The 27,830-nt window shown below is 43.1% G+C and overlaps 2 protein-coding genes across 4 annotated transcripts in view; one reads left to right on the top strand and one right to left on the bottom strand.

The window, feature by feature from the left end:
* Positions 1–1,315: 1,315 nt before the first annotated feature.
* Positions 1,316–5,863, bottom strand: LOC108787019 (extensin-1-like). The gene is made up of 2 exons (XM_018556450.1): positions 5,686–5,863; positions 1,316–1,883 (listed from the first exon to the last, which is right to left on the bottom strand). Exons 1-2 carry the CDS (start codon positions 5,757–5,759, stop codon positions 1,316–1,318), a joined length of 642 nt encoding a protein of 213 aa, XP_018411952.1. The 5' UTR covers positions 5,760–5,863.
* Positions 5,864–10,101: 4,238 nt separating this feature from the next.
* SLC25A15 (solute carrier family 25 member 15) overlaps positions 10,102–27,830 on the top strand; it is a 44,623-nt gene continuing 26,894 nt past the window's right edge. Inside the window, exon 1 of one of the 3 annotated variants that reach the window (XM_018556469.1) lies at positions 10,102–10,131. The gene's annotated coding sequence lies outside the window, so the exon portion shown is untranslated. Of the gene's footprint in view, positions 10,132–22,037; positions 22,149–22,318; positions 22,346–27,830 lie in introns of those variants that run through there. The other 2 variants (XM_018556468.1, XM_018556470.1) reach the window with 2 other exon arrangements.

Genomic DNA, 27,830 nt, shown 5'->3' with positions numbered 1-27,830 from the left:
AAATAGAAATCAACACTGTCATTTGAAACATTTTCCTTTATCAAGTAACTGTACATCTCAGAAATTGCCTCCTATCCAGGACTCTAGGTTGTTTCCTCTCAACAAACACTTCATATTTGCCTCCATTCTGTACCCTAGGGAGATGGGGCCGCCCATCCACCTGCCCCCCCCTCCTCTCATAGGCCCACATGCAGGATCGCCTCCCTGATTCACGCCCACCTCTTGATCACCCCCTTCAAAAGTTTTCCCCGCCAATTCATTCACCTTCTCCCTGGCTTGAAAAAGAAGTCAGTGACTTCGAAACGCGTGGCCGCTTCACATTGCACACACCAGTCTTCACCCGACTCGTGCCCGTGTGTTTAGCCAGCGCTGGGCACGAACCGAGTGTCCCACACCTGCCTTCAGCAGTTTCTCCTCCACTACTGCTCGGCATTCCTGCAGTACATCTCCCTGCCACGAAGGAACCCTCGACGTCACCAGGAAACTCCTCGGACAGGTCCCCCAAGGGCATATCATCGCTCTGCCTCCTCACCACCCGCAACCACCAGGACAACAACAGACTGACATCCCTCCCAGCAACAAATCGCAACCAGGAATCTTTGAAAATTCAGAACCTACTGACTCCACCCCTCGCTGATGACTTCGCAACACTTCTTACCTAATGGTAAGTTTCTACATTTGTATTGATCTGCATTGTACAATATCCTCATCTCTGTACCACACATTTATGTTTTCTGGGACGAATCGGATCAATGTGGAGCTGTGAACAGGGCCAACTGATCGGAAGCCGATTAATCGATTATTGAAAAAGTTGACAACTTTTTCAATAATCGATTATAATCGATTATGTCGATTAGTTGTTGCAGCCCTACACTGAACATATCACTCGGACCCTGGAACTATAACTGGTCCTTATTCCAGCCCTCCCCCTCCTTTGCTTGGTTTGTAGCGCTTCTCTCCTCTTTGTTAATTTGATTCGCACAATTTTAACACATGACATCTCTGGCACCTATTTACTCGATGCACCCCATTTTTTATTTTAAAAAAAAATGGTTTTGGTGTTTGTGTGCACTAAAATTCATGTTACCATTTTTCCCTAAAAATATTTTCCCTAAAAATGTTTTCAGAAAATATATAATTGTTTGGGGGTTTAAAGTCATTTTCTATCCAAAAATTCAGATTTTAGCATGTGTGTGCAAAAATGTAAAAAAAATTTGATCCAGTACTAAGGTGGTCAATGCAGAGCCACAATCATCCATATCTTACATAAAAACTCTTTGGTACCATGATATTATTTTATTCCCTTATCTATAACTTACTCCTTAGGCTGCTTTGCTTTTGATGCCATCTGAAACGACTTGCTGGAACTTTCCAATCCTTCCATATTCTCCTTCACCATCAGTTGTTCCTTTTTCCAGTGCTTTTTTGGCTGTAACCTGCTCTTAGCACTCACTTCTACCTTCATGCCCTTTATGACATTTAACAAAGTGTCTCGTTTTGGTTGCTGGGAGGACTCTTCCTTGTGCGGCATGTCCATCTTTCCTTTTGCAGGTGTGTCAGAGCTGACATGTTTCTCTGGTGGCTTTTTTCCTTCTACAGCTGGGTCAGAGCTGATATGTACCTCAGGTGGCTTCTTTCCTTCTACAGCGGAGTCAGAGCTGATATGTACCTCAGGTGGCTTCTTTCCTTCTACAGCGGAGTCAGAGCTGACATGGGTCTCAGGTGGCTTCTTTCCTTCTACAGCGGGGTCAGAGCTGACATGGGTCTCAGATGGCTTCTTTCCTTCTACAGCGGGGTCAGAGCTGACTTGTGTCTCAGGTGGCTTCTTTTCAGAGGAGTGCGCACTTCCGAGAGAAAAGCACTTCAGAATGTGATCTGGATACCTACGAGAAAAATACTTTTCTGTGAAGCCTTATCAAGCATTTCTACAAATTCATAAGAAAATAATATTTGCATATATTTAATACATTGCATTAGTCATAAAAGGTCCATGAGTGGAAGTTTTTTTTAATGTGCAGATATGGCCTATGTCAACCTTGTACTTTATTTTTAGGTGCCGGACACTTGGTTCATTGCCCATTCCGAACACTTATCAACATGTTAACATTTACCCTTACCTGCCCCCTGACATGAGCCCTTATTACCTAATATTTTCTCTTATGCTAATGCTTACATCTTAACCTAAACCTTACATTAACCTTTAACATCTAACCCACTAGGGATGCACCGATACCGTTATTTTCGGTATCGATGAGTACCGATATTCTGCTTTCGGTACTCGCAGATACCCAGCACCGATACTGGTGCTTTCAGTGGCATGAAGGTGGCTTCTCTGGCAATCAGGAAGCCGGGTAGCATGGTGTTTGGCTAGCTCGATTGTGATTTTCCAGGACACCGGCTTCCCGGCCAATCAGGAAGCCAGGCGGCAAGTAATGACCTGCCTCCCGGCTTCCTGATTGCCAGCAATTTCAGATTAAACCTCATTTCATCCAAAAGTAGCCGTGTGTCCTCATCAGCCACCTTAAAGCCCATTTCCACCTTTGTAAGTGATTAGCATTTATTGTGGTAATGTAGAGGTGCAGTAATGGTGTACATGTGAGCACATTTTCATTACTCACATTGCTGGCTTTTTTTGTTTTTTAAGGACTTTTTTAGTTGGCCAGAGTTATAAAAATTGAACATTTTCTCCACAGGAAACTCAGTCTGACATTGGGGGTCGGATTGTAAAGCAGCTGACCCCCTCCCTCAGAGTCATTGTAACAGGATTGCTGCACACCAGCTCTGCCTTTCCAAGTCAATACAATGTATGGGGGGGATGCCACTATGCATACTAATGAATACGCGAGAGTGTGTTAATTTACACAGACTGCTTGCAGAGCACAGAGATGGCCATTTTAAAAAGGAGCCATGAGGGGATGAAGAGGACCAAAAAAAACAAAAATGTTTATGTGTTGTTATACAGCAACTGCATATGTCCGCTTCATGTAACTCAGTGTACATTGCTGGCATATTTTTTTTTTTTTTTTTTTAATAACTCCGCAAAGTTGGAAATTGGCTTTAAACAGTTTGTTACCATCACTAAAGTCACCATTGGTAAATTTGTAGACAGTGATCACGTCTTCTCTTAAACTCCTCCTCTCTAAGGTGGACAAATGTAATTTTTACTCAATCGTTCCTCGTAGTGGAGGTCCTCCAGCTTCCTATTAAACTTTGTTGTGAGTTAACATACACTGTCTAGGGGTTATGTGGAAGATTTTGGGATAAATCTGTGACTTAATTATAACTGAATGCTAAAACATATACAGGGCACGGTCTACAGGGTTTTTTTACACATAATAAATTCTTAGTCCACATTTATGCTATACTACACAACGTTCAGGCCGAACCACCCAAAATACCAATATACAGGGTTATTCACAAAAGGGTGAAGAGTTTGGAGAAGGTAGGAGAAGTGACCAATCTAGGACAACATAGCCGAACTGGAAAGTGAGCTGAATTGGAGAATTTTTCCAAATCAACTATGTTGTCCTAGAGTGTTCACTTCTCCCGCCTTCTCCAAACTCTTCACCCTTTTGTGAATAGCGCAGATAGATTACTATTCTGTCCTGGGTGTAGCTTAAAGGTAAAGTCCACTTTAAAAAAATAAATAAATGCAGATCTTTATAAAAGAAAAAATGTGCAGCTATTACTTTTTGCATGGGAGCCAGTAAAGCATTGCCACCGTGATTAGTGGATCGCTTGTGCAATGCTCTGGCTCCTTTAGAATCTTCCTCCCGACATTCTACAACATGGACGGGAGGAAGAATGAATGGACTACAAGTGCAGTGATGTCACCACACACGTACTCCATTAGGAACCAGAAGGCCCTCTGCCATGGTGGCTGATGGCACCAGTAGTTTCTCCATGCACAGGCTCTGTCAAAGGATCTGTGAATGGATGACGAGGCTGTGTGGGCGAAGCCTTGCAGAATAATAAAAAAAAACATCCAACAGCCTGCAGGTAGAAGAAGGTGGGAGGGTGATGGTGCTGTGACCATGTTGCATGTTACACCCTGGTGGGTGTAACATGAAACATGTTTAGAAAAGTAAACGTCACCTTTAAACATGACTGCTGGAGGTTCTGCCACCATAGCTGGCACACATGGGTTAGACTCCCTCCTCTCTTCTGTCACCCTAGCTGGAGACACAGCACCGTGGATCAGTCCCATGAGGCACTGCAAGACTCTGACAGGCATGACTCCCAGAAGCAGATGCACGATGGGATTTGTAATTAGGGAAACAGCTGGATGTTGTGAGACAATGGGGCTGATTTATTAAAGGAGGTTAGAATTTTCACACAATAAACTGTTGTTTTAGCTAGGAATGCACCAATATCGGTTTTTCGATATCGAGTACCGTCATCTTTTTTTCGGTTACTTACCGATACCGAGTACCAGTGCCGTGTGCCCAGATTATCAGGAAGCCAGGAAGTGGGTTTCCTGATTGCCTGCGAAGCCGTTGTTCTATCGAAAGAACAACGGTTTCACTTGCCAAGGCTGCCTGGCTTCCTGACCAGGAAGCCGGGCAGTGAGTCATGAAGTGCTGTCCGGCTTCCTGATTGGTCAGGAAGTCAGGCTGTCTAGCAACAAGTGAAAGCCGGCTTCCTAGCCAATCAAAGAGCTGGGCGGCATGTCATGACGCACCTCCCCACTTCCTCATTGGCTAGGAAGCCGGCTTCGCTTGTTGCTAGGCAGCTTGGCCACTTGACCAATCAGGAAGCCGGGAGGCAGCTCATGACGTGCCGCCCAGCTTCCTGATTAGTTAGGAAACTAGGCTGCCTAGTCAATCGGGAAGCCGGGTCATAACCCACCGCCTGGTTTCCTGATTGCAAAGGAAGCCAACTCCATGCTCGTTCAGCACTGCCAGTGACAGGGAGATCTCCCTCTGACCATTAGTTGCGGTACAGGAGCATTTAGACGAGTACTTGCCCAGATACTCAAAATCAATACTAGTATCCGTACATCCCTAGTTTTAGCAGAGGAGACAAAAACGCTTCCCCCCACCTTCTCTACCATAGTAATTAACAGCATACCTAACGCACAAAAGAGGTGCATGCACCGTTCTTAGCAACACAGCGCACCACTGCATTGCCATACATTGGGAAGGTGCGCTTCCTTGTCATTCAGATATGTATAGCACCGCAGTGAACCAATCCACCGCAATGCAATACTATGACTCTAGCCATGCTGGGAACACAGCCGGGTGCTAGGGATGGTGTACAGATGAGCAACATGGGACCCAGAAGAGGCAGCACCAGCAGACGGAGAGGCAAGCGATGGCTTTGATGTCATCAGCGGCGGATAGCAAGTACTGCTCTGCTTCAAGCGGAGAGGTGTTCTTTCAAGAGAACCTGTTATTTTGTCCTGAATGGATAAACTGACCCACTTTAAAGAGCACCTGTCATAGCAAAAGCCATTGTTGCCTGGCTGTGTCTGGCTCCTATACTTTTGAGTCAATGACCCAAAACACCAGCATATGGCAAATGAAAGTCGGAGACGAATAACCCCAGGACGTGACCGGGTTACACAGCATTGCCTGCAGCTCTCGGCCACTAGTGTGGCCCTTCTGAATGGGACACTGCTTGAACCCGGATTCTTTCCACCCTCCCGACCCGTACAGCAGACATCTGAGACACAATAAACTGTACCTGCTGGCGGTGAGAGCCCCAGCTGTACGTCCCCGGCCGCCCGCGTATAGGGTCAGCACAACCCTGCGGTACATTTCTGCTGCACAGCGTGACCCTGACCAGGGGGACAGCAAAGCAAGGAACACCGGCGTGACGGTTCAATCTCTGCTCCGTGCGGAAACAAGAGCTGAGCAAAAGCGTTCCTAGACGTATCTTGCACTGGGTTAGTTGGTGCAGAGAGGTCGTTTTTTACAACCTAGGAGCTAAATCAGTAAATAAAGGAGAACTTCTGTATTCCCGCTGTGTACAATCCACTGTCTTATATTGGCAAACGTTGTACAGTTATTTCACAGGACACTTACCTGCTCTGCTATGTGTTTGAGCTCAGGCATGGAAATATTCTACCCAGCCAATTCATTTATACTGAGATATAGGACAACCTTTTTTTAAGGAGCAAATCCTTTCAGCCAGAAGCTGTCCCTGGAAATGAGGCCTGTGTGTTAGGCCCCATTCAATCTGTTGCACTGCATTAGCACACACATGCATTAAAGAGGATCTAGACCCCAATTTAAAAGAGAAGTATGGGGTAAGTTCTCTTAAGGGTCACGGGAGGACATATTTTAACGACCTCCCGTGACCCAAAGCTCAGTAGTATATTGCGAGCTACAGCTCATGGTATACTGAGAATGCCGCAGTCGGGACGGATCCCGACATTACTGTCGGGACGGATCCCGACATTACTGTCGAGATCCACCCAGCTGCCTGAGTGACAGCAGGCTCTGCCTATCTAGAGCCAGAGCCAGCTGTACCCGCCCCTCCCCCATCCATTCCTCCACTCAGCGCTAGAGGGGAGGGGGGAATCCCTGCGGGGAGCCGTAACTGACAGTCACCGCTATCTGCAGGGAGATGATCAAGAAGTGAGCGATCGACGGTATGCGTTCACTCACTTCCCAATCTATTGAGCCAACGTGTGACAGCTTCATTGTCACACGTCGGCTCGAACTATGAAGGTGAGTGGTTTTCACTCACCTCAAAGTTCTCCTTTAACTTGTTTGCCGGGCTTCTATGATTTGTGAACATACCATTAATAGTGTATTCATATTCTATTATTGCTCATTCTTGAATTAAAATGTCATTCTGCAACACTTTGTTTCCCTTTATTTCCTCTTCCAGGGTCAGAGGGACAGAAAGCAATAGGACATCTCTCAAATTGAAGAAAGAGAAAGCAACAAGCACTCTTTTTTTAGTTGGGATGGTGGTGAAAAAAAGTTAGAATCTCTGTTAGGTTTTGATCACAGCAATAAAGCACAAAAAAAATAGTTTTCCTTTATTGTTTACCAAAACAGTTACTTTTAAGGCATGTCAACTGGCAAGGTTGTCAGTGTGCTTATTTCAGCTCTCAAACGAACTTTTAATCCTTAAGGCCTCATTCACACAGCGTAAAATCGGGCCGTACAGATCCGCGCTGCGTGCACGGCCGTATCGGGCCATTCCCGGAAGGGACAAGTGCTGCGTGTGATTGCACGCAGCAGCCTGTTCTTCCCTATGGGAGGATGCGGCTGTACGCTGTCATACGCACACCCAGGATCCATCCTGTCTGCGTCCTTGTATGGACACCCGTACAGATGTGCAGCTCGAGTTAGCTTATGGCCGCGTCCTTCCATAGAGAAGAACAGGCTGCTGTGTACAATCACACGCCGCACCTGTCGCTCCTGGGAACAGCCGTGCACGCCGCACGGATCTGTACAGCCCGACTACGCTGTGTGAATGAGGCCTAAGGCTCCGTTCACACATTAGCAGTTTTCTACGTGCGGAAACACGCAAAATATAAAAACAAATACATTCCAATGTAGCTTGTTTACATCTGCGCTGCACGAAAATGCGCATTGCACAAAACAGTACAATTGCGATATTCTGGGCGACTTCAACGCGTTCTGGCTTTAGTAGCTGCAAACGTGCAGAAACAGTGCGCAGGTTCAAATGTGTGCATTTTCATGCTGCACGCAAAACCGTGCTGCATTTCAAACTGCTATGTGTGAACGGAGCCTGTTCAGCACCATAGCAACTGCAATCCAAATAGAGGCCAAGATGGCACCTTCCTTGGCTGTAAGCTCCGCTCACACCTAGGCGTATTGTCGTAGCTGATTCTGTGCGACAAAACGCTTCACCCAAGGAATCTTATTCATTTCTATGGCCCCCGTTCACACCTGTGAGTTTTGTCGCAAGCAGAAATACACCTGTTGCTTGAAATAGTACATGAGCTACTTTTGGGCAGATTTCAGTGCGCTTTGTCCCTGTAGCCTCAATAGAAAATGGATAAGCGCATTGCGCTTATTGTTACGCGTGCAAAACCGCTAAAACAAGATGCATGTAACACGCATGTAATAGGTGTCACCTAGGTGTGACTGGATAGATTGGAGGGTGTAGTTCCACTTTAATGTACCTTTAAGGCAGCCCATTAATTTGAATAATATACCTAGAGGCTCCTTCACAGGGATGCAGAGGTCAGTACACCATATAAAACACTCGGATTTCTGCACCCAGAAGCCACAGGTGTTGCATACAGCCCATCTGTACAAATCCATGACAGGCAGTGACTGTACACTGATAAACAGTGCTCCGAGCGTATACTTGCGTACAGACACGGATGTACGTCACTGGACATAAACTGTTTACAGACTTTTTAAGTGATTAATTGGGGTGGGGGGCTAGCCCCCATATTAAACTTTGAGACCAAAAAATATCAGGCTAATAGGGATGTTAGATCCGGTAAGTGCCCACCTTCAAACAACTGTTAATACCGCTTCTTCTATGTGAGATCTAACACCAACAACAATTCATCTAACCTGATCTAACGCAGATCTAACGAACTGCATAAGTTCTGTTCAAAAATGTTGATTGGGTGGGGGGGGGCAAACCTGGCTGAGGTGCGACAATGCGTGCGTTACCATAACGTACATTATTGCAACATACATTAACGCACATTACATGTGTTAGCACATGATGGTGGAATTCATTTTGGTACAAAGTACATGCTCTGCTTGAACGGGCAACTGTTTAACGTACTAATTTTGTTAGACCAAGAAGTATAACTACCATTGCACTGGGGCCCTAAAAGACATCAGGATCTAGAAGAATTAATGATGTGTCTGGAACCCTGAAACTCCATGTGTAGAGCATATACAGTATTATACAATAGCTTACAGACTACTAAGGAAAGTTCACATTCCCGTGCCAGATGAGCTTACAATTGAATGCCCCTACCGCAGTCATACATGTGCAAACACATCCACACCCTAGGTTAGTCTTGGTTACAAGTCAGCTAATCTACCAGTATGTGTTTGCATGGTGGGAGAAGAAAGCCCATACAAACACCACACAGTTAGAGCCCTGGTAGGACCTTAAGCCTGGACTCTAGCAGTGCGAGACAAGAATGCTAAACACCAAATATGCAATAAGGAATTACATTAAACTCACGGAACATGGACTTTCTAGAAGACTTGTTAGGTCACAAATACTGTTTATCTTATGCTACTGCATTGGAAGTCTATTCAGGCCCCCAAGCTTAAAGTTTACCCCCTCCTTGACTAAAAATCACATCAGCATGCAGCTCTGCATGCTGATATGAAATAATCTTGCATTCATTTGTTAAACAAGCATATTTTTCATTTAATTACAAATTCAGTTTATCCACTTCCTGGTCCTCTTGAGCACATGTGATGTAATCATGCCCAAGCATTGTATCCTGGGAAGGTTACATCAGCAGAGCATTGCTGGGAAATCTCATCTGTAATCTCATGAGATCTCAGGGAAAGGCATTTTCCTCCCCTGAGATGATGCACATGGTCACATGGCCTAGTCACATCTTTCCAGAGTTTCAGGAAGTAAAGGGAAATATATTAATCTGCCCTTATTAAAAATGGCCACTGTGGTCAACATTTCTGAGACCTTTCTCCCTGGTCAGTCATAAAAGGCTATGTTGCAGACTAACTTGCCCTTGACCACAATATTGCTTTGCCTAGTGCTGATGGTCATGGAACTCTGCAGGCACCATCAGATGGGAAGTCTATCAGCCACAGCTCAAGGAACCCCTAGCAACCTCTGGAGGAACCCTAAGATTGAAAGAAACCCTGGTTGAGAATAGTTGCCCTAAATATTCATAAATTAATGTAATATTTTCTGATATTTTGTTTCATTTTGTGTTTCATTTTGTACTACCCAATCCGTGAAAAAAGAAAAGACGTTTTGGGCACAGGTCTACTTTATCTTTTTTGTCTTAGTGGTGTCGCAATAGATGTGATGGTACTAGGATCTTTCCACGCTGCCTACTCCCTGTCCTCAGGCTCTCTTTCTAACTGTGACATGAAGACGAGGAGGAGCTTGTATGCAACATGGGTTATAGGAAAAAAGAAAATCAGAGAGCTGGACTGCAGTTGTGAAGAATAGCAGCAGCACGAGAGGCAAAAGGTAATTGTAAAGTCATAAAGCAGTTAAATAATGACTGAAAACAAAAAGAAAAATAGTGATTCCAAGGACATATAGTTTTCCAGCTCTCCAAATGTCAGCAGGGGATTTTCTGAAGCCCAAAAACTCAGCAGTGAGTGCCTTTATTCTGTTCTGTTTTACACAGTTCTACCCGAAATCTGGTATTGGTACCAATTACTAAAAAAAAAAATGGCTGTGTTCCCCACCTCCTGTAAATATGTTCAGTAATTGGGCAATAAGCACTATGCAAAGCAATAGAGCCATTCACTTACTGTCAATAGCTACAACAGGGAGTGAGAGAAAATCCCTCCAAAGAGAAGGAAATCTCTGGTGGTCAGCAGGGTTGCCAGAACAGGTCTTCCTATTGGAAGATTTCCCATATACCGGTATTCATGTTCTAGTGACAACCCAAAATTTGGGATTTTCTTTTACTTTCAGTGATAACAGTCACCAGGACAAATAGAGGGGCTGAAAAACCTGACGTGTTCTAATCCCTCTCCACTCTATCCACAACGAATAAAAAAAAGTTTGCACTTTAAATGGTGTATTTTTTAATGATTTGCTTGGACAAAATTTGCTGACTTCTCCTTCTAAAAATACATGTTGCCTGACTGTCATTCTGAACGTTTTTCTTCAGTGCTTTTACTGACCCCACTAAACTGAATACCAAGGCTATAGAATTATTGAGGCCTGAAGGTCAACATCACAGCCCGGTAATTATGGGATTCAGAAGGTCAGAGAACATTCATGCAGAGAATATGCTCTCAAGTGTTATCTGCTAGCGGCAGGAACAAAACAGAACTAGGTGATTTAACCAGCATACTTTGGGATCCGGGACCATTTTGGAGGGCAACGTGTTTACAGGACATTGACTTTCTCAACAGTACTGAATTTAATGATTCATCGCAAAATTTTATAGCATCATCAATTCTGGATCAAGAACCTTTTTATGTTATATCAACACCATAATATTATATTCATTGTTATGATACTATTTTTGTCTATATAATATTGGTTTTAATTTGAACAATAGGTTTAAGGATATGACTGGGTTGAGTGTTACCCTGTTTCCCTGAAAATAAGACCTACCCTGAAAATAAGACCTAGTACTATTTTTGGGAATTGCTAAAATATAAGACCTACCCCGAAAATAAGACCTAGTTGTGACCATTCCCAGGGTCGGTGGTGGCATAAGGAGGAACTTGAAGAGCCGCAGGAGAGAATCAGCGGTGACAACGAAGCCAGCGATAGAGGAAGCGAGGCGGCACCGGAGGGAGCAGAGCCGCATAAGCCGATGCCTCCTCTATAGCGCCGACTCCTGTCACAGGCGGAGTGATACCAAATGCACCTCGCCTGTGAGGAATCGATAGTGAAAGCGCGCTTCGCTCATTCTGGCCAGCGATTGGTTAGCAAATTGCTCTTGGAAAGGTACGGCGCCCCTGATTGCTCTGATCACCATATTTTTGTACATGAATAAGTGTGGATTTATTTTCTTAAAATGTACAGCGCTAGCCGTCCTTCAGAGGTGAAAGAAGAAATCAAACGTTAGGATCAAGGTTTGAAGTATGCAATTGAAGAAAATATAAGTATAAATAAATAAATCAAACATTCAGTGAAGGGGTGTATCTCAAAAACTCAATATCTTGAATTTAAATCAATGTGAATGGTTGTGTATAACAAATTATAGTCTATAAAATAATCAAATGATGTATGAAATTATCTAATAAATGTTAATAAACTGTGATAAGCTGTGAATATATGTATCAAGTGTGGGTGATTATTGTTAATAAATAGTGAATAAACAAACAATGTGTAACCATTTAAATAAAATGAAATAAACTTCTATCGATGTATATGTGAATAGTCCAAATCTTTTGTAGTTTTTTAAAGTCTTTAAAAATCCATAAATGTAAGACACTTCCACAGTGAAAATTCAGTGCAATAATGTGTCCAACGAAAATCCAAAAAAAGGAAGGAAGAACCGAAGAAAAAATGAAGAAAAAATGCGGAGAAAATCCCCTCAAGGGAATGCACTCACCAGATCAGAAGATGTTAAACACGTTTGTTTCATCAAGGTAAGCCTGGAGCTCCGTCTTTAATTCCCACGCTAGACCAGGCTTCAGGGAAGGAAAGGTCTCCCGTTTACCCGTAGTGTTTAAACGGAGTATCCTCGTATTTTAGGGGTCCCTCCGGTGGGATATCCAATCACATAATAATAGAGATAAAACATACGCTCATAGCGTAATAAAACCTAGGTTTATTATGATCATACAGCATACAAGTTAAAAAGAGCGCTAAAATATATTTTTTTAAAAAGCCGGCTGATCACTTTAGGCGTGATTCCTTTAGACTGGATCAAATGACGTGAGAATAGGCCCGCCCCCTTTGATCCAGTCTAAAGGCCCGACTTTGATCCAGTCTAAAGGCGTGATTCCTTTAGACTGGATCAAATGACGTGAGAATAGGCCCGCCCCCTGGTAGGGGACGGGCCTATTCTCACGTCGGTTCTTCCTTCCTTTTTTTGGATTTTCGTTGGACACATTATTGCACTGAATTTTCACTGTGGAAGTGTCTTACATTTATGGATTTTTAAAGACTTTAAAAAACTACAAAAGATTTGGACTATTCACATATACATCGATAGAAGTTTATTTCATTTTATTTAAATGGTTACACATTGTTTGTTTATTCACTATTTATTAACAATAATCACCCACACTTGATACATATATTCACAGCTTATCACAGTTTATTAACATTTATTAGATAATTTCATACATCATTTGATTATTTTATAGACTATAATTTGTTATACACAACCATTCACATTGATTTAAATTCAAGATATTGAGTATTTGAGATACACCCCTTCACTGAATGTTTGATTTATTTATTTTTCCTTATATTTTCTTCAATTGCATACTTCAAACCTTGATCCTAACGTTTGATTTCTTATATTCACCTCTGAAGGACGGCTAGCGCTGTACGTTTTAAGAAAATACATCCTAATAGGGGCTGAGTGCCTTTAGTCCAGCAGCTTCCCACACCCTTCTAGAACAACTAAATTTCACATATTTTTTATCAATTCTTACTTGTATTTATATTTTATCATTTTTAATATCTTATTATCCCCAATTTCCAATAGCGCAAGTTCTTGCAATTACTACAATAAGTGTGGATTGTTGTACATTAACAAATAAAATAAAAATAAGACCTACCCCAAAAATAAGACCTAGTGTGTTTTTTTTGGAGCCAAAAAAATATAAGACAGTGTTTTATTTTCGGGGAAACACGGTAGGTAGGGTTAGGTCATTTTAAATCAAATTATCGTGACCAGATCCTGAATATAAGATACCACACCCCTAAATATCAAATCAAACAGGAAAGAAAAAGTGGGGCTTTTAGGTACCAAGTGACAAAACCAAGAAATTACAACATGGTAAAACAGAAATTCTTTATTATACAAAGGTTACGAATATTTAAAAACATGATTGATATGTGCACATTTCAGAAAGAAGAAACAAAACCGATCTCCAAATAAACTATTCCAGAATTATAGTATGAGGCTAGGCAACCATAGCAAACATAATCGGTGTAACATGTTCTTGTACTCATACAGCGCACAAATGCCTCTTCTTGTATTAGGAATAGTAATTCTCAACGCGTTTCGCGCTCCAAGCCTCCACGCCATCAGTGTCCACGAGGCCGCGTGTCAAAATTTTAACTGTACTTCTTCTTTAAGGCTTAAAGTGTATTTCCATTTTCACAGGCAAATTGGGTGACACCTATTTTATATTTGTTATTATTCACATAACATGAGCGAATAAAAAAAGAAATGCTTATTGCAGTTTATATCGTTTTTACTTGCGGTTAGGGTTTTAAGGGTTAACATTTTCTCTTGCTTCCACTTCTTTCCCATTGTATGTTAATGAAGCTTATAGATAAATATAATCCTCAAATTTCAGTCGCAAGTCTTTCTATAAGGACAGATCATGTGAAAGAGCTCAGAAAAACCTGGAATCAGCCATCTTGCCTGATTTAACAAAACATCTAAAAGGTAAGAATTTTTTTATAAAGTTATATTTCAGTATGACTTGTGAATAGGAACACTTAATGGACATATATAGAAAGTTTTCTCAAATTTGACTGCACAAGTGGAAATACACTTTAAGTTAGGGGTTAGTTAAAGCAAACCTTCAGTAAAGGTTTACTCAGCTTACATTAGTTTCTGAAATGCGCACTTACGTATGTCTAGTACAAGGATCTTCATCTTATAGTCGATTACATCTTTACTTGTACAAAAAGAAAGAAAATTAACCCCAAACATTTTTTTTTACTTCAGCAGAAAATTAAACTCCAGGCAAACATATTTTTTATTTATTTTTTACAGGTATTTATATAGCCCTGACAATTTTACGCAGGACTTTACAAATAGCACATTCACATGAGTCCCTGCCCTTAAGAAGCATCTCACATACATACATACAGGGCCAATTTAGACAGGTGCCAATTAACATTCCAGCATATCTTTGGGGTGTGGGAGAAAACCCCCACATGCACAGGGAGAACATGCAAACTCCTTTCAGATGGTGACCTGACCCGGATTTGAACCAGGGACCCCCAGTGCTGCAATGCAGAAGCACTATCCATTTCATCACCGTGCAACTATAATACATCTATGTGAGCTGTTTTACCAGCCAAATTCATTGGATATCTGTCCATTGAGTACTGAGATTTACACAGCTCTGTCACACAGCAAAGTAATGAGGATGACGACACTTCCACTGTTACAATTACTCTGTTGCCATTTTAAAAGTGAAAAACAATACCCCATTCCTCCTCTGCTGGGTGTATCAAATTCCTCATTCCCCAACCAGCGTTGTGGTTTAAGTCGCTTGCCCCTACAAAACTACAAGACACAATAGTGATAAAGTATAGTGGTGAACGGAACCACAACACACAGCGGAACATGCAAGCGACCAATGCACTAGGCCATAGCTCTGCAGGAAAGCAAAGGAGTAAGGAAGGGGCGGTGGGACAGGTGAGTAATAAGTCTTTTCTTTTGCAGGGTTTATACATTTTTAAAATGGTGAATGGACAGTGAATGAGCAGCAGCAGACTGGAACACTCTGCTCACTCTGTTGTCTCCTCCTGTCAACTTGTTCCTTGTCAACCTATCTTTATGTAGCAGAACTGATTGGCTGCTAGTACTGACCCAACCTTCCACAGGGAGGTTGCAAAATAAGTTCAGGTACGTACCTAGTTGCATTAAAAAAAATATATCCAGTTGCTGTGATTATTTGTGTTTTTAATATGTGTTGAAGTTTAAACTTTAGGCATTAGAAACAATAATCTGGATATATTATGGACTGTTAAAAATGTGCATTGTATTCCTTATTTGAGCTGTGAGAGGTTCCACGCATTTTACAGTATATGTAGCTTTGACAAAGATATATTCTCATTTGCCATAATCAGAATTCAAGCATACCAATTCATCATATGCAAATTATACTTCTCATATTCAGAAAGGTCTCTTCCCTCCCGCAGGGGCCTTCCTGGGGGCAGGATGCCTGCTGCTGAGAGACAGAATAGGTTAGGCCCAAGCCTGGGGCCTAAGCCTGGACACTGGGCCTGAGCCTGGACGCCCAGTGGTCAGCCACTCATGTTGGGGTTGAATCTGAACAAGACCATTAACAGTACTGCTTGCCAGAAGTTCTCCACACAGATTGCCGGTACGGCTTAAAGGTCCAAGTCTGTGTTGGCAGCAGTTACTATGCTCTATTTCAAGTACTAAGAATCTGCCTTCATCCGGGATGTGCCTGACCCTCTCCCTCTCTCACTGGAGTTTCAGAAATAAAAGATAATCATCTTGGATCTATTGTCTGGACTTCAATCCGTCGGTAACCACTGGAAGTGGTAAGTGCTTTTGGGGTAGCAATGTGTTTTAATAATCCCTAGACAGGCTATGGAAGACCCGATCATCCAGCTGCTCCTTCGGGGGTGAGCGCTACATAAACATCAAGAAATGTTATTTGTGTCTAAGCAGTACACTAATAAAAATCTACATTTTGCTTTAATCCCTCCTGGAAAATATCAGTGAACTTCCTGACATGTAACTGTGCTGTTCTTTAGCCTAATAGCCCTATACCTGCAATCTGAGATTCGACGCTGCGCTACGCACGCTGTCGCCGGGCAGAGCGGGGGATTGGAACTCACTAGACACACTGCAGACGAAGGACTGCGAGTCGCCGCTCGCCTGTGCACCGCGCTGCTTCGCCTGCAGTGTGTCACGGCCTTAAACCTCTCGTCCATGGAAAGTCGCACACGTTCCTTGGGCGGCCCGGTACCATTTGATCCACGGACCGGTACCGGTCCACGGCCCGGGGGTTGGGGACCACAGATCTAAGGCACTGCAGCCTCTGACAGCTACTCTCATGAGATTTGGTGGTGCCACTGCTGTGCTGCTCACTGTTCTTTTAGGGGCTTTCTGGAGTGAAAGCTGTACCTGAGGACCTGCAGTGCAAGGATCTCCTTGCTTATGCTTCATTTATTCATTCTGTGGATGTATGCTTCTCCTGTCCTGCTGCTTCTTGATCATTACCCCCACCAGTGAGTGATCAGATCACCAGTCATTGGAGAGGCAGCTTTGACGTAAGGAAGTAAAATCCTTCCTCTACCAGGATGGTCGCCTCCACACAGAGATGCAAGGCAGAATAAGGCATGGTAAGTCAGTAATGGGGAAATATTAGCTGCAGGGAGCCCACAGGCAATACTTGTGACTAGTTATTTGCTCAGAATATGTAACGCTCTGTTGTCTTTTTTCCTCGGTCTTCTCACAGTTCATATTGCTGCTTTCCTATGGCCCCTAGCTATACGTTTACTCTGTATTATCTGGCTTTAATATGTTCTTTACTACTTTTTTCTGTCTTTTTTATTGCTTCATTTTCTTTTCATCTTCCATTTTTTATGTGAGGTTTGTTCATACAGCTGTGTTCCAACTGTACCAAAACACACTAATCAAAACCACTGTCTGCCCCCCTTTTAGAATGTATTAACTCTCAATTTCCTGCATGTTGTTCATTTAGTTCCAATGCAATTGCCAATACAACGGTGCACACATCCCAGTGCTGTGAACACCAGTGTCAGTATAATGTAGCCTTTTTACCCTGGAGGAATCCTTAAAATAATAATCAGGTCTTAGGCCTCGTTCACACCTGACCGTTTTGTAGGGCGTTCTACGATCGACAAACGCTCTACAAAACGGTCAAAAATATAAATTGCATTGTAGTCAATGCCCTCGTTCCCACCTCGCCGTATTTCCGCCCGTCCCTAACGCCCTAAAAAACGGCCCACGCCTGAAAAGGTCCCGGGACTATTTTGGGCCGTTTTGTAGGGCGTTTTCCATTGGGATACAGCCAAGTAGCCTTTGGAATCGTGCGACGGTCGCGCAACTTTTTTACCGCGGATCGCGGTAAAAAACCCGCGTGACAGACGAGCATATTACAATACGCCTAGGTGTGAATGGGGTGTTAGAGAACTTTTCTTAGAAGTATTATTGCATAATTAGTAAGTTGTAGATATAATAATAAATAAAAACAAATAAAGAATGTGACAGCCCTATAATATATGACACCCAAAGCAGAATGCTTTTTATCACAATTCTGCTCTATACAACAAAATAATTTTCAGGAATATCAATGAATGATATTAAAATTAAACAAATCATGATAAAATAAATGTGCCCCCTTACATTACTGGTCAGTGGAGACAGGCCTCTTTACACTTTTCAGTTTCAGAGATACTGTATATCACTTACATTAGTGGGCAGTAAGAGGAATGTCCCTTACATTGGTGGTCTCTGGGAGTAATGCTCCCTTACATTAGTGGGTGGAATGCCCCTTACATTGGTGGTTTCTAGGAGGAATGCTCGCTAACATTAGTGGGCAGTGGAAGGAATGTCCCTTACATTAGTGGTCTCCAGGAGGAATGCTTACTTACATTAGTGGTCTCCAGGAGGAATGCTTCCTTACATTAGTGGTCTCCAGGAGGAATGCTTCCTTACATTAGTGGTCTCCAGGAGGAATGCTTCCTTACATTAGTGGTCTCCAGGATGAATGCTTCCTTACATTAGTGGTATCTAGGAGGAATGCTTCCTTACATTAGTGGTCTCCAGGAGGAATGCTCCCTTACATTATATTACATTAGTGGTCTCCAGGAGGAATGCTTCCTTACATTAGTGGTCTCCAGGAGGAATGCTCCCTTACATTATATTACATTAGTGGTCTCCAGGAGGAATGCTTCCTTACATTAGTGGTCTCCAGGAGGAATGCTTCCTTACATTAGTGGTCTCCAGGAGGAATGCTTCCTTAAATTAGTGGTCTCCAGGAGGAATGTTCCCTTACATTACATTCAATTTGTGGTCTCCAGGAGGAATGTTCCCTTACATTAGTGGTCTTCAGGAGGAATGCTCCCTTACATTAGTGGTATCTAGGAGGAATGCTTCCTTACATTAGTGGTCTCCAGGAGGATGGCTTCCTTACATTAGTGGTCTCCAGGAGGAATGCTTCCTTCCATTAGTGGTCTCCAGGAGGAATGCTTCCTTACATTAGTGGTATCTAGGAGGAATGCTTCCTTACATTAGTGGTCTCCAGGAGGATGGCTTCCTTACATTAGTGGTCTCCAGGAGGAATGCTTCCTTCCATTAGTGGTCTCCAGGAGGAATGCTCCCTTACATTACATTACATTACATTAAGGAGGAATGCTCCCTTACATTAGTGGTCTCCAGGAGGAATGCTCCCTTACATTAGTGGTCTCCAGGAGGAATGCTCCCTTACATTAGTGGTCTCTAGGAAGAATACCCATTGCATTGGTGGTCTTTGGGATTAATGCTCCCTAACATTGGTGTCCTCTGGGAGAAATGCTTCCTTACATTGGTGGTTTTGGGAAGAATGATCTCTACTTTGGTGATCAGGGGAAGAATTCCCACATCACAGACAGCTAAAAAGATCCTGAGCATCAAAGTTTTACTTATCTGAGTGTGGAGGGTGTGGCTCCACTGGTCCCACTCCAATGGCTCTACCAAGTGATGTTAGCTTCTGAAATATGCAGGTAACTTTAGGCTTCTTCAGCCAATCTGCTCACCGCTCAAGGAACCCTTAGCAACCTCTGGAGGAACCCTTGTTGAGAAAAGCTAGTCTAGTGTATAACTACAGTTATACAGCTGCTCCATTCATGAACAGGAAGGCACCCAAGATAATGACATTGGAACATTAAGGCAAGATGATTTCTACCTATGCATCATTAGTAATGCAAAGCTCATAAGTACCATACTTAGTCCTAATTAGTTTGGACGAGCCATAGCAGAAACATTCAATTTGCCTGTTGCCCACTGCCACCAGTGTCATCCCATCCTACATCTGGTTGAAGAAAGGTGGCTAGGGACCAAATTGTGTATTTCTGTTGACCACGGTCTGAAAAATAATGCTATAAACTGGAACAATCTGATTGTTTGCTATGTGTATGTTGGCATCATTACTTTTTACAACGACTTATGAAGCAGTTAAAAAATGCCCGTAGTGACTTGATTATTAATAATGACAATTTCTTCTCTAGCTTTAAAGTGTCACTAAACAACAGGAGTTAAATAAATAAATGCATTTAAGTACCCCTAACTAGGGATGCACAGATACTTTTCGAGTACCAGTGCTGATACTTGGCATTTTCATGAGAACTACCAGGGTTGCAGAGGTTGCAGCTGGTACCTGGCTTTGGCACTCCACCACTGTCCTGAAATCATTAGTCTGTATTGTTTTAGAAAAAGTGTCACATGACAATAAACAAAAATGTATCAGTACTCGTACTCGTAAGTACTCGGCAAGTACCAGTTCTCGTACTCGCAAAACTGGTATCTGTGCATCCCTTTATTTATATTTATAAAAACAAAATCGTACATTAAAACAGAGATGTACAAATCCCAGGAGCTCCGTGTGCTCCTTACAAATGACAGCTGCCTCCTAATTTTTGAATTTTTCTCTAGTCTAGTCTTGGAGCTCAAAAGTATCGGTACATGTACTCATACTTGTACCGAGTACTGTACTTGGTATCTGTGCAACCCTAACCCTAACTATTAACAAAAATGTACCTTATTTGTGTATCACTCCTCAAATCATCTCTGAATTGGTGCTTATACTGTCCTTCCTTCTGGAGGGGGCTACTTCTGTTCCCCATGGTCCCACTCCCTGTGTGTGTTGTAAAGTAGCCACCACTACATGAGCACTCCCGTGATGGACTACAATTTCAATACAAATTAGTAAACTAACGGTGGGATTGTTGTCCATCATGGGTGCGAGCTTGGAGCGGTGGCTACTTTACAACACACACAGGGACCATGGGAACAAAAATAGCCACCCTCCAGAAGGAAGGACAGTGTCTGCAAACAGAGCTGCATTTGTCATAAACAAACTTTTTACCTACAGTGTCAACAGCAATCAATTCATGAGTCTTGTAGAAAATGCATGGGCACTGGTGGTTTGGCAGTCAGCGTGAGCAAGGGCAAATTTGTGCACTTTACATATGGGGCTCGCCTCACTCTGGCATGCCAGCAAGAAATGCAAACAATTTTATACTGCCACAAAAGAGAGACAGATCACTCCCGTAAAGGACTACAACCTTAAATTTAGAGGGTTAATCACAAAGCTAGCCGAAGGATCAGCCGTAGCTCGGCCGCCAGAGCTCTTTGGTTCAGTTGAACCGAAGGGCTGCTGTACGGGCTATTCACTATAGCCCGTACAGCTCCCGAAGCTGGCCGAGCAGCTCAGCCGAGCCGAAGGCATATGCTTCAGCTTGACTGAGGCAAAGTGCAACCCGAAGCGGGGCGAAAGGCCAGCCATTGGCCGGCTGAAAGCCCCGCAACTGACAGCTGGGCAGAGCCAGCTGTGATCTTAGTTGCACGTCCCCAGGTTACCTGGGGATGCTGAACTGTCATTAAACAATGACAACTTGGCGGAGCCGGCCGTGATGTCATGGCCGGCTCCGCCCAGTTGTTATCCATTGGCCGGGACCTGCTAGAAGACTCTAGCTGGGCCCCGTCCAATAGGAAACAGTTGGACGGAGCTTGCTGTCAGTGCTAGCTCCGCCCAATCGTTTATTTTTTATTTTTTCAATAATCTTTAATTTTTTTAATTTTTTTTTAATGAAAAAAAAATTCTACTATTTTTTTTAAAAACTTTTTTCACTGTTTTTCTATTCTGCTCTGGTACGGCGGACGAATCCTCGGTGGCATTCAGCTATTCACTCACTGCCATTCCTCCCCCTATGAGAATAGGCTGAACGGCTGCGAGTAGCCTGCCAGAGGTTTGGCTCAGCCGATAAAGATGTTGGATCCGCTGAGTTGAACTCCGAACCGATGCCAGCCGATGCAAGCCAATGTACGGCTGAAATCAGCTGTATAAGCCTGAAGTGAATAGCCGAACAGCGTTCGGCTCACTTCACTTCGGGTGGGTTATTCACTCGGCTGCCTTCAGCAACTTTGTGAATAACCCTTTTAGTTTATTAATGTGTATTGAGATTGTAGTCCATCATGGGAGGGAGCTTGGAGTGGTGGCTACTTTACAACACACTCAGGGACCATGGGGAACAAAAGTAGCCACCCTCCAGAAGGAAGGACAGTGTCAGCACCAATTCAGAGATGATCTGAGGCTCTGCAGCTGAGTGATACACAAATAAGATACATTTATGCTATTAGTTAAGGTACTTGCATGCATTTGTAAGATTTAACTCCTGAGTTTAGTGTCCCTTTAAATCAACAACCCAACTGTTCTGTAACCAGTCAGCTATGTAAAGCTGTGCTGTGGTTAAGCATTGCACTGACCCTTACACGATCCTCTAACTCAGCTTAGCTTTGATTTGTAAAAAAAAAAAATCCCTTCAGAAATCTGCTGACTAAAGTCCCCTGTGCTAAAAATTCCAGCAGAGCTGAGGCCCGTCTCCTAAGTTTCACAGTAAGTTTGAAGCTTTTTCTCTGCTAAGGAAAAAGCTAAAGCCTTCTAGTCTTTGCTCAGTGTCTGCTGTTTGTCATTTGTGTTACGTGGCAGAAGGGGCAGAATGCTCACTCACTGCCAGCGGCTAAAAATAAACTCCATCATGCCGCATTTACTAAGTTAATGGAAGCAGAAGAGGTGAGGTAATTTATTATTAGGTAGGTGACTTGATGAATTATTACTAGACTGTTACTATTACTTTCTTGTACTTATTCATATCATGTTCTAGTATTGGAGGTCCAGTTGAGATATGTACATTTTGTCTGTATATTCTTTTTGCTTTTTTTTTTTTATCAGAATGTAATATATTTGAGGCTTTTTCCACCATAGCACTTGCAAATCAATGTTAGCTGGACTCTTTAAGTACAGTTTCAAAGGAGTTGTAAAGTCCCAGCATATACTCTCCTGTTATAACATTAGCATTGTAATTAGAGTTGCCACCTTTTCTTCAAGTGAAACCCGAACACTCTAGCACCATGTGCGGCAATTTGGAGAGGCAGCCAGGAGATCAGAGGAGGTTCAGAGGCAGGCAGCATGCTGTCAGGAAGGAGCCGGAGAAGGAGATGTGTGGGTCGGTGCCTGTTTACCCGCACCTGCGGCTCACACAAAGAGGCAGCTGCCTGAGGTCCCGCGCTTGCTGGAGACCTCGAGAGCCGCATCTGTCAAAAAATTTTACATGCCGCTATCGGCACTTAGTGTCTTGTGTCCAGGTGTCAATTGGCTTGAAACCCGGACACAAGACTCAAAAACCGGACAGGTGGCAACCCTAATTGAAATAAGAGTACATACTAGAGTATGTGTATAATACAATCAAAGCTTACTTGAAAAAAAATCCCTTTTATGTAGTGAGTGCTGCCTTTCATCTGCCCATCAACTTTCTGGATTCCCAGTGTGCTTTGCATCTCTTTCCCTGCTGCATGATGTGATGCAATCTCAATTTCTCAAGACTACGTAGCCCACCATGCACTGCTTCCAGCAAGCAATGATAATAATGATAGACCTCTCTGCTGCTTTTGACACTGTTGACCACCCGCTGCTCCTCAAAAAACTCCACTCGCTTGGCCTACAAGACTCTGCTCTCTCATGGTTCTCATCCTACTTATGTACGCGCTCCTTCAGTGTCACCTACAATTCTAACTCCTCCCCTCCTCTTCCTCTTTCTGTAGGGGTCCCCCAAGGCTCTGTCCTTGGACCCCTCCTCTTCTCCATCTACACCTCCTCCCTTGGTCAACTAATAACCTCACATGGCTTCCAATACCATCTCTATGCGGATGACACTCAAATTTATCTTTCCACTCCACAACTCTCCCCCTCAGTGTCCTTGCGTGTCACTAATCTACTAAATGACATATCAGTCTGGATGTCACAACATTTCTTAAAACTCAACCTTTCAAAAACTGAACTCATGATATTTCCTCCACCCCGAGGTGGTCTAAAGCTGGGTCTACACTGCTAGAGTTTTGCACGAACGTTCATATGAATAATCTTGTCAGAACATTCGATAATGCCATGAATTGCATTTCCTGAATGAGAATCCCATTCACTGTTAGGATTTTCCATTCCACCTCTTTCACTTTTTTCATCACGTCAGTCAAAATGTAATTTTTTCGAACAAAATGGGAGGTGAATAACAGCATATATCTTGATCGATTATTATTATTATTATTATACAGGATTTATATGGCGCCAACAGTTTGCGCAGCGCTTTACAATATAAGGAAGACATTACAATCACAATACAATTCAAGACAAGATGGTAAGGAGGGCCCTGCCCCTGAGTGCTTACAATCTAAAAATCCTATTGTTCTCAAGGTAAACAACAAACAATGGGAGATTTAATAAAACATGATTTTTAGTCAGAAAAACAAGGGAAATATTGAATTAAAGACGAAGTTTACCTTTCTAACCATGTTTTATGTTACACCCATATTCAAGGTGTAACGTAAAACATGGTAACACCACACCTTGGCTCTGGTCGCGTCATCCATTCACAGACCCTTAGACAGGATCTGTGAATGGAGTAACTATAAGTCTCATCAGCCACCACGGAAGAGGGACTTGTAGTTCTCAGTGTAATACAAGTGCATTGATATCACCATAAGTGTAGTCCATTTATTCTGAATGTTCATCCCGAGGTACAGACAGGGATGGGAGGGAAAGTCTGCAGGAGCCAGAGCATTTCACCTGGCTCCAATGCAAAAAAAATAATAATGCAGATTTTTTTCTTTTATGAAGATGTGTGTATTTTTTTTTTTTTTTAAAGGTGGACTTTACCTTTAAGCTGAAAGATATTCTTTTTGCAGAATTTGATACCGTGTGCTCAGATTATAGCAGTGTACTCCCTGACCTATCTAATTCATTTAATCATTAAAAGAGAAAACGGCACGTTGCCCTATGACCCAGTTTCATAGGACCTATAACTTTTTTTTTTTTTTTTACATCTGCTGAAATATTAAAATTACCTTTATTGTTTTTGAGTGGCCTTGAAGTACTTTTTGCTAAAGTACATTGTACTATAAAGAACTGACAGGGCCTGTTCACACCACAGCGTTGCACAAACTTGCAGGATCTGCGCATTTAATCCACGCTATCGCACAGCACACGGTATTGTACGCTAGGTGCGTTGGTTCTTGGCACAATGCAGTCCGGCAAGTACTGTTCTCCTGGCAACCGCCAAACCCAGAAACGTCCATCGGATTGTCAGACAGAGAAGAGTGATTTGTCACTCCAGAGAACTCGTCTCCACCTCTCTAGAGTCCAGTGGCGGCATGCTTTACACCACTGCATCCGACGCTCTGCATTGCACTTGGTGATGTAAGGCTTGGATGCAGCTGCTCGGCCATGGAAACCCATTCCATGAAGCTCTCTATGCACTGTTGTTGTGCCAATCTGAAAGCCACACAAAGTTTGGAGGTCTGTAGCTATTGACTCTGCAGACAGTTGGTGACTTTTGTGCACTATGCACTTCAGTATGCGCTGACCCCGCTCTGTCATTTTATGCGGCCTACCACTTCGTGGCTGAGTTTCTGTTGTTCCCAGTTGCTTCCACTTAGTTTTAATACCACTAACAGTTGACCCCAAAATATTTAGTATAGGGATGCACCGATATATCGGCGCCGAAACATATCGGCCGAAAATGGCACTTTTGGCATAATGCCGAAAGAGCCATGTTTCGGCCGTTACATCGGCGCATCCCTGGTTCTTTCCTCCCGCTGGGCGCTGCTCGGTGTTCCAGCGGTGAGAAAAGAAAGTGACAGCCGGCCGAGCGCTGCAGGATGAGAGCGCTGTGAGTGGCCGGCATCTCTCCTCCCACACCGCTCAGCCGCCTATCACAGTCCGGCAGAGCAGTGTGGGGGCAGAGACAGCGCTGTCACAGGAGGCTGAGCTTTCCTCTCCTAGTTATTGTATGTTGAAGTTTGGAATCACTTATAAGCGCCACACCGATTCCGGCGGACGTGCGTTGCTGTGTACTGAATAATAATAGTTTGGCAAGAAGAAATGCCTGCTTACATTGACAGTCAGTGGACAGGGTCTCATCAAGTGCCCCTTTACACTGGTAGTCAGTGGGAAGAATGGCCATTACACCAATATTCTGTGAAAGAATGCCCCGCTTACAGATAGCTAAAAACATTTTTGGTGTCAGCTGCTACTTTTTGGAGAGGCAGAAATGGCTCATTGCTCGAGGAAGTCCTAGCAACCAAAGGAGGAACCTTAGGGTTCTGCAGAACTGTGGTTGAGAAGCTGATCTATATACACCCTGTTTTGTACAATATAAAACATGACTAAGAACTCACGGCGCACTATGAGATAGCTAAAGAGACAGTTGAGGTTTCATTTGTCTGATTGGAACTAAAGACTGATCCACCCACCCAAGGGATGAGACACTGCTAATGAGTCATCCACGTGTTTGTAAATTTCCTCATGAGCTATTGAGGTCAGTAAACACAGGTGTTTTCATTAAATAACAACTACAGGCAAAACTTTTATTAACCTTTGCAGTGGTGCTAAACTTGCTTTCGTCTAGGTGCTAAAATAATAAAGTTATACTTAATCCTCTGAGCTGACTTGCAATTAGACCAGTACTTCCAGTGTCTCTTCCCCTCCGCTGCAGCGGTCTAAGGATCCTCGAGTCATTATGTCCAATACACTGTGTATTGAATGTGAGGATGCCAAGACACATAAAATTGTTGCAGCATAGGAGGAGACAGGCTGGAGAGAGGGCTGTGACAGCCACCTGGCTCAGAGGTTCGGGTGAGTACACCTTTTTTGATTCTATCAGCTAGACAAAAACAGCAGTTAACCCTTGGAATGCGGGGGTAGCCTCACTGCAAGGGTAAGGCTGGGTTTACACCTAGGCGTACGGTATCCTAATAGGTTGGACTTGATGGACTAATGTCTTTATTCAACCTCAAATACTATGTAACTATGTAATATGCGCGTTTGCCGCACGTTCCGTGCCACACGTTTTTACCGCGATTTGCGGTATACTTTTTCAATAATCGATTATAATCGATTATGTCGATTAGTTGTTGCAGCCCTAAAAGAAACGCTCGACAAACGCACGTTTCCGAGGGCTATCCGGCTGTATCCTAATGGATACGTGCGTCAAATACGCCACAAATAAGCTCCTGTACTTCTTTGGGCGTAGGGCGTTTTGCAGTGCGTTCGTACACGCTGTAAAACGCCCAGGTGGGAACCATGCCCATTGGCAATCATTGGTTTTCACATGTTGAGCGTTTTACAGCACGTAGGAACGCGCTGTAAAACGGCCAGGTGTGAACCAGGCCTAAATAAAAGTTTTGCCTGGAGAATGCATTATACAAAAGGAGATTAACATTTTAACCACTTGTTGACCAGGTGTTTGTACCCCCTTCCTGGCCAGGCCATTTTTCAGTATTCAGCGCTGCGGTACTTTGACTGACATTTATTCCGTCATGCAACACTGTACTGATATGAATTTTATACCATTTTTTGGGGAAAGATAGAGCTTTCTTTTGGTGGTATTTAATCACCACTGGGGGGGTTTATTTTTTACTATATTCAGGAAGAATTACTGAAAATTTTGAAAAAAAAAAGTTTTTTTTACATTATGTTATAAAACATTTATTATTACCACAACTTTTTGGTAAAATATAAAAGACGGGGTCACGTCGGATAAATGGACATCAAACATGTCAAGCTTAAAAATTGCGCGCACCCGCGAAATCGCAAAAAACTAGCATACCCAAAATTGACCATAGGCGACACTTTAAAAGGTTTTGCAGCTCATCAGTTTAGTGTTATCAGTGATTAATGGCCCTAAAATAATTGCTCTCATTGCGACGTTCACGGCGATATGTAACATGTGCGCGTAATGGGCGCAATCGTCGTTTTCACAGGTATGCGCACATGACGCATGCTTACATGCGTGTATGTAGGGGTGGGGACTTTTTTTTTAAAATTGTTTTTTTTAAATTCTTTTTTGAGTGTAACTTAACATTTTTTGGGGGGGAAACGTTAATTTATTTGCCTATTTTTTTCTTCACTTAACTTTATTGCTATCACAGAGGGGACTAAGAAACCCCTCTATGTGATAGCAAAATATGTGACAGGTCCTCTTTATGGAGACATCAGGGGTCTCCAAGACCCCTAATGTCACCTAGG

The sequence above is a fragment of the Nanorana parkeri genome, unplaced genomic scaffold, assembly GCF_000935625.1.
Source record: "Nanorana parkeri isolate BGI_ZX_2015 unplaced genomic scaffold, ASM93562v1 scaffold238, whole genome shotgun sequence".
NCBI classification, from domain to species: domain Eukaryota; kingdom Metazoa; phylum Chordata; class Amphibia; order Anura; family Dicroglossidae; genus Nanorana; species Nanorana parkeri.
This window is presented reverse-complemented; position numbering and strand designations above follow the sequence as displayed.